The sequence below is a fragment of the Suricata suricatta genome, chromosome 9, assembly GCF_006229205.1.
Source record: "Suricata suricatta isolate VVHF042 chromosome 9, meerkat_22Aug2017_6uvM2_HiC, whole genome shotgun sequence".
Taxonomy (NCBI): Eukaryota; Metazoa; Chordata; class Mammalia; order Carnivora; family Herpestidae; genus Suricata; species Suricata suricatta.
The window spans coordinates 73237019-73245022 of record NC_043708.1 but is presented as its reverse complement, the minus strand read 5'-3'; the positions used below and the strand labels follow the sequence as shown (position 1 = coordinate 73245022).

The following is an 8004-nucleotide window of genomic DNA, read 5'->3' as shown; positions in this document are numbered from 1 at the left end:
AATATACTGTCATTTAATTCCCTCTAAAGAAAATTTTGGGGACAAAATTTAGGTATTCTAACTTCAAATTTGTTTTCTAGAAGCATAAATACTTATAGTATAGATGTTGCTCTAAGAAATAAGGAAACTCTTTATTTGCAACTAGTTCTCAAGGGGCTAAAGTGAGGCCTTGAAATCAATATTGAACTCAGCAAGTCTCCAACTTTCTTGGGCCCATACTATATGTCAGGAACCTGTCTGTCCACAAGAGTCTCAGAATCTTATTATTCAATACTGATCCCAAATAATCTATCACTAAGTGTGATAATATGCATGCAATGAATCACAGTTTGTTTTATAGAGTTTGCAAATTTCTCCTAAAAGAGGTACCTATCCCCAAAGAGGCAACTGTCTTTAATGATAATATTGATTGGCTGACAAAGAAGCAAGAAGAGAAATCTAGGCAGAGATAATCATATGTAGGGAAATATGGAAGCACAGAATATTCTGATATACTAAGTGAACAGAAAATAGCAAGTATGTTTGAAGTATATGATAGCTTGGACTGTGAAGAGGGGAGAATTTTTGATGAGGACAGAAAGCTGGGATAGAATAAGAACTTTGAAGGCCTTAAAATCAAAGTAGTTTAGAATATATTCTGTAGTTAATGAGGAGCTACTGAAATGGTAAATTAGATACTGAAGAGAATTGAATTTTCACAGAGTGATGGTGGTAGCACTGTGAAGCAATTAGTGTGTTGTTTTAATACAATAGGTTTGAAATGATTGGAAGTCTGACCTAGAGGGTCTTGGAGGGTGATGGAAAAGACGTATAGATTAAATTATCAGGTAGAATTGTGAAACTTCGGTAACAGAATATACATGATTGATAATGCATTGAACAGGGTAAGTGGTGTGTTTTATAGTATTATCTGTTGATTTTCTACATCAGAATAAAATGAGGTAGGGACTTTTGGACTGGCAAAGTGTTGGATTCTCCAACAAAAGGAGAGATGCTGGTGGACTCTCTCTCCATCATAACATACACTTGGCTAGTGAAACTTATAGAGAACAATAATATGAAGTCTCCAAAAATTGCCCTAGGACATACATGAAATAGAGAAATGATCATTTAAGAAAAACTAATTAATCTTAAGAACAGTGAATCTAGCATTTAAGCCACACCACATCCTATGTCTCCTCTCCCTGCCCTCCCAACTCCATATTCTAGAAACCCTTTTCTACCCTACCATGGGCACTCTGCTCTAGGCAGGAATGGTCAAGAAGATAGGGACTCCCTCTCTGCACAGCTTCCAGTCTAGGGTTCCGGTCTCAGGTTTTACCCTGAAGGGAATGTACTTAAGTGTTGAAGAAGTTCTATTCCAGATGAGCACCAAGGAAATAAAGAGGCTATCTTTCCCCATTCTACACCTACTTATAGGGCAGAGATTCTACTTATATAAGGTATTTAAAGCAGTCAAACTTATGGAAACAGAGAGTGGTGGTTGCCAGAGGTTTGATAGCAGAGTAAATGGGGAGTTACTGTTCACTTAGTTTCAGTTAAGTAAGATTAATTATTTCTGGAGATCTGCTGTATAACAATATCCCTCTGAGTAACAATACAATATTGTGTACTTAAAAATGTGTCAAAAGGGTGCTTCTCATGTTAAGTATTCTCACCATAGTAATTAATAATAATAATAATAATAATAATAATAATAATAATCAACAGCAACCACAACCCTACTCCAGACAGAGCTGCCCCCTCCCAGCTCAGCACCCCTATCCTACAACTTAGAGTGGAAGTTCATGCCAGAAGGGAAATTTGGGATGACCAGCACCTTTGCTCCCACTCATACAGCAGGGATGTCATTTGGGAGAAATAGGCTGCTGACTCTGCCCTCAGCTCCTATACAGTTGTACTCAGGTTCTGCATAGAAGGACTGGCATACCATTAGTGTGAAGAGCTCTGTAACTCTACCTGGCTTTATGTGGAATGGAGCTTGGAGAGTTCCATTTAAAATGTACTGTCATTTAGGCTCTTTCCATGATTTGGCTATTGTTGACATTGCTGCTATGAGCATTGGGATACATGTGCCCCTATGCATCAGCACTTCTGTATCCCTTGGGTAAATCCCTAGCAGTGCTATTGCTGGGTCATAGGGGAGTTCTATTGACAGTTTTTTGAGGAACAGCCATACTCTTTTCCAGAGCAGCTGCACCAGTTTACATTCCCACCAACAGTGGAGGAGAGTGTGGATGGACCTCGCGGGTGTCATGCTAAGTGAAATAAGTCAGGCAGAGAAGGACAGATATCATGTGTTTGCACTTATAGGTCTAACAGGAGAACAGGAGAAACCTAATGGAGGACCATGGGGAGGGGAAGGAGGAAAGAGAGTTGGGGAGAGAGAGGGACACAAAACCTGAGAGACTATTGAATACTGAAAACAAACCTAGGGTTGAAGGGAGAGGGGGAGGGGGAAAAGAGGTGGTGGTAATGGAGGAGGGCACTTGTGGGGAAGAGCACTGGGTGTTATATAGAAACCAATTTGACAATAAACTATTAAAAAAATGCAGTGTCAGAAACAATGGAGGTCTTAGTGAAGAGCTGTTAGGGAAGGCACTCATAGCATCACTCTACAGGTATCAACAAACCACATTGTATGTCACACAGAAGTTTAAAGGGTAGAAATAAAATGAGAAACACAAGAGAAACCCTACTGGGATCACAGTCAACTGTGGGGATAAGGGAGGCTGTGTGCATTCAATGGCTGCATCTGCTTAGGAGAAATCAGACAAAGGTATGGAGCAGAAATGAAAAGATTATACAAGCCACACACAGATCTATAAATAAAAGGTGTAAGCCTCTGTTAAACAAGAAGGTTGAGCACCTCTAATCCAATACTGTCTGAAAAATAAGCAACACCATACCAAGGGCAACTCCTAGGAAGGCAGGCTTTAGAAAAAGTCACACAAATTCCTATTAATCTGGAAGACAGTGTGAGTGCCCAAGTCTATGCACCTCTGGGGAAACATTGGAGGGGAGCATCCACTTATTAGTCTCTGACTGAATGTGGGTCAAAATATACGCTCTCTGAACTGAGATAGCAGCTTCTAAGTCAGACACATGACTACTAGTAAAGGATAACATTCTACCTGGCCTATGAGAGGCAAAACCAGACCATTAAGTGGCTTATAATGTTCCAAAGGTAACCAAGCTGCAAGGTTAAAAACAAGGATGAAAGGGGCACCTGGGTGGCTCAGTCAGTTAAGCATCTGACTTCGGCTCAAGTTATGATCCCACAGTTTGTGAGTTGGAGCCCTGCATCGGGCTCTGTGCTAATGGTGTGGGGCCTGCTTGGGATTCTCATTCTCCCTCTCTCTCTGCCCTTCCCCCACTCATGCTTTTTCACTCAAAATAAAATTAAAAAAAAAAAAACAAGGATGAAAACCTGAGCAGGATCATCAGAGGCTACACACTCCAGGGGCTATAAACATCAGGGTTCCTTCAGCCAAGGAACTAGACACCCAACCTATCAGACAATTCCAAGACATCAACATTGGCAAGGAGAGGAATCAGCAACCAGAGTTGCTAGAATACATTATTTTTAAATGTTCAGTTTTAACCTAAACTGATGAAACATGTGAAGAAAAAAAATTATGCTCCATATATGAAATAAAAGGTCAATAGAAACTACTTTTGTGCAGACCCAGTTATTTCTCTTATCAGAAAAAAAAAACTTCAAAGTAGCTATTATAAATACATTGTTTTTCTAATGGAGATTCTGGAGTTGCAGAGTACAATAACTCAAATGCTGAAATCACTAGAGAGATGACCCATAGATAGGAAGTCAATGAAAGAACCAGTGAAGTTGAAGATCTATCTGTAGCAATTATGCAATCTCAAGAACAGATAGTAAAAAAGAAAATGTGGAAAGTCAACAGAACCTCAGAAGAATGTGTGACATCATTAAGTGAACCAATTTATATGTAATGGGATGTAAATTTTTGGCTTCTAGGTTGAACCATTAAGCTGGACATGATTTTATTACCTCATGTAAGGGGTGCAAGAAAAATAGCAGCTTTGGTAAGGTAGGTAATTGATTTGGTTTTTACATTTTAGGCTTGGGATATCTTTGAGGTACCCAGGGAACAACTCAGTGGAAAGTTGAAAATGAAAATTTCACAGCTCAGAAATGAGGAGCAGAAAGGAGAAAATGATATTCCTGAGGGTAAGTGTAAACAACTACAACTTTGAAGACTGGATGAGCAAAAGAGGAAGAGACATTACCCAGAATCCCTAAATGCTCCTGGGAGGGTGCTGCCATTACTGATGTTGGAACCTATATCCCATTACTGAGTAAGAATATGCACTTGCGCTTGATGAAGCTTTAGGAGCCTTAAACCCTTCAATGTTACTGATGCTGCTGAGTCCCCCAAGTATTTCTGGAGTCCACAGTTGCCTGATATTCCTGCTGCCAGAGCCCAAAACAGAAGAATGTAAAGCTTCTCCCTTTTTCTTGTCTTCCAATATCATGTTAGTGTTTTCCACTGATAGAACCTGATAGAAATTAGTTTGCAAGGGCGTTCAGGAAAAGTCATTTTCAGGCTTGTAGCTATCTACTAAAGAGAGAGGACTAGAGAAAAGCTATTATGGGGCAGAGTCACCAGAGAAATATTCTGAACCATCTTCCCACTTTGTTGATTAGAATCCATGCACACCACTCCACCTTTATTTAAATTTCCAATCAAAGATAATTGCTTCAGCTGAAAGATTAGTTTATCCTGCATACAAATTAAGACATTATCCCCTTTTTTCTCCATATAGAAAGCTAAAAGTTCTCATAGCTTCCTATACGCATTTCAGTGTCATGTTGGGATCTCCTCTAGTGTAGTCACAATCCCTAAATGGTAAAGTTAATCAGCAACATCTTCATGGTAAGGAAAAATAAAAGAAAAAAAAGGAATTTGAAATTTCTTTATAAATACACAGGTACCCCAATACATAATTCAGGAGGAAAATATTATTAATTTCGACAATTATCATTTTATTACTAATGGGTCATGAGACTCAGTCGTCCATAGCTGTCTTCTTTTACTGCCAGTTGCTTTCTTCTTTTCTTTTCATCTAATAAATCTAATGATGATGAGACTTAACTTGGTAGAGTGTATAAAATTTAAAATTCTATTGGGTTATGTCATTCTTATGTACTTTACTGAAATATACTCATTTGCTTTAAGTATAATAAATGTACAATATTATATTAGTTTCAGTAAATTGATTTGGCAGTTTTATATATTACTTTATGTCCATCAGGATAAGTGTAGTCACTCTCGGTCACCACAGAATGTTATCTTTGTGCAGTGTTGGTAGAAATGTAAGTTGATGCAGTCAATGTGGAAAACATTTTCATTTACTTTTATTACTTGATATGCAAATATTATGAGACAGCACAGAGAATCACTTGAGTCTCATACATTATCTTCCCTACCCTTTTGAAGAATACTAATCCTAGTGTCGATTAACATCTTGATTATTGGGATAAATCTTTTTAGATTACCTAATATGTTTTTCTATTAAATCAGAGGTATGAGGCACTGAAATGGCTGATGACTTTTTATTTTCAGGTCAATGGGAAATTTTTTTTGCTCTTGTTGGAGTTATTTATTGAGGACATGTGAAGAAGGGGATAAGAAATAAATTTATGAAAGTTATTAAAATTTAGACAGAAAAATCTATTATAAAACCACAGATTTTGAAGTTAGAGTTTAGACCCGATTCTTGGTATAATAGTTGGGATTTATGTGGCAATCATTAAATTTTATAATAGTGATTTTCTACCGAGAATAATAATATGCTCTATTTTCTTCATTGTGAAGTGCTAAGTGCCTCATCCATCGTTAAAACTCAGTAAATAGTTATTTATAATCTCATTTAGTTTTGAAAAAAATTGAAAATTACTATATATATATATGAGATTATATTGGAATGGTTTGTATTTGGATGTATAATTAAGGATGTTTTATTGCATATATATGCTAATATAGGGAAGGATTATCATTTGCCAAAATGTGACTTATGTTTGATAAGAAATCATATACCTCAGAATCTTTGAATGAAGATGATGATGGCAACAATGATGATGATGCTTTTGATGATTGTAATGTTTCAGTTAAAAGGTCGATCTGGGACTCACATGCTTGTTCTTTATTTTTCTTATTGCTTTTCTCATGTCTTTATTCCTGAATGTGTAGATTATTGGATTTAAAAGGGGAGTGAAAATTGTATAAAACACAGAGAGGATCTTATCTATGGAGACCCTGCTGAATGGCCATATATAGATAAAGATGCAAGGTCCAAAGAACAGCACTACCACTGTAATGTGGGCCGAGAGAGTGGACAGAGCTTTAGAAGACCCGGTGGAGGAGCGATACCAGACAGTAATCAGAATGATGCTATAGGATATGATCAGAAAGGTGAAACAGAACAAAGCAAGCAGTCCACTGAATGCAATGACCAATAGCTCCAAGATGTAAGTGTCAGTGCAAGCAAGTCTGATAACCTGAGGTAGGTCACAAAAAAAATTATCCACAACATTGGGGCCACAGAATGGTAAAGTCACTGTGAACACCATTTGGCTCACAGTGTGTACAAAACCAGTGGTCCAGGACAGAAGTGCAAGTCCAATGCAAACACGATGGCTCATGATATTTTTGTAATGGAGGGGTTTGCAGATAGCAATGAATCTATCAATTGCCATGGCTACAAGTAACATCATCTCACTTCCACCTAAGAGGTGAAGGAAGAACATCTGGGCCATGCAGCCTGTATAGGAGATAGCCTTATATTCACTAAGTAAGTTACAGATCATTTTAGGAGTAGCAAAGGACGCCAGGGACATATCAATAAAGGAGAGATTGGCCAACAGGAAGTACATGGGAGAGTGTAATTGAGGGTCCAGTTTTACTATAAAGATAATAATGAGGTTACCGAATACAGTGACTACATAGAAAATGGAAAAAAACAAAAGCAAACAAAACTGTAACTCACGAAAGTCTGTGAGGCCCAGCAAAATAAATTCAGAAACCATGGAATGATTTTGTTTCTCCATTTGTTTGGCTGTTGGCATATGGTACCTAAAACAAAAACAAAATGGATTAAAGTCTATGAGTTAAAACTGAGAGATGAAATACATATTCACTTAACTTTACTTCCTATTATCCATGGAAATGTGCAAAAAGAATCAAGTGTTGAATAACATCAAATTCAAAAATTTTTTAAAGAATAAACATAATTTCTTAGCAACAGTTATGAGGAATTTCTGTTATATACCACGATGTTTGAAGAAAATTGAAAGCAGCAATACATAACTCATATCTGCACTTATCTTGAGAAAATTGAGTGTCTGGGTTGGTGAAAGAATTTAGAGATTCCTTGCCCCCTGTTTAGAATATTAGGTATAGATTTGTTTGTCTCCTTAGGAAAAGAAAGGGACACTTCCATCTCAAAATCTATTTCTATGACGCATAATAGTAAGGAGCATATCAGAGAAGAGGCCAACTGTTTTCTAACTGAGAAGTAGGACTAATAAAAATGAAATTAAGTAGAAGGAATATAGAACATTGAGAATCTAGGAGTCAGTTATGCAAGTGCTGTTGAAAGTCAGATGAGCAGCACTATAAACCCTATGAGGTTTTTTTTTACTTATTTTTTTTCCTCCATAATATTTTATTGTCAAATTGTTTTCCATACAACACCCAGTGCTCTTCCCCTTAAGTGCCCTCCACCATCACCACCACCTCTTTTCCCCCCTCCCCCTTCCCCCTCAACCCTCAGTTCATTCTCAGCATTCAATAGTCTCTCAAGTTCTGCATCCCTCTCCCTCCCCAACTCTCTCTCCCTCCTCCGTTCCCCCTGGTTCTCCATTAGGTCTCTCTTGTTTTCCTGCTAGACCTATGAGTGCAAACATATGGTTTCTGTCCTTCTCTGCCTGGCTTACTTCACTCAGCATGACACCCTCAAGGT

The 8004-nt window shown here is 37.8% G+C and overlaps 1 protein-coding gene across 1 annotated transcript; it reads right to left on the bottom strand.

Annotated features, from left to right (window-relative positions):
• Nucleotides 1–6151: 6151 nt before the first annotated feature.
• On the bottom strand, nt 6152–7108 carry LOC115300960 (olfactory receptor 4K13-like). Its single transcript, XM_029950575.1, has one exon. The coding sequence runs from the start codon at nt 7106–7108 to the stop codon at nt 6152–6154; it is 957 nt and encodes a 318-aa protein (XP_029806435.1).
• Between the last annotated feature and the right edge of the window lie 896 nt (nt 7109–8004).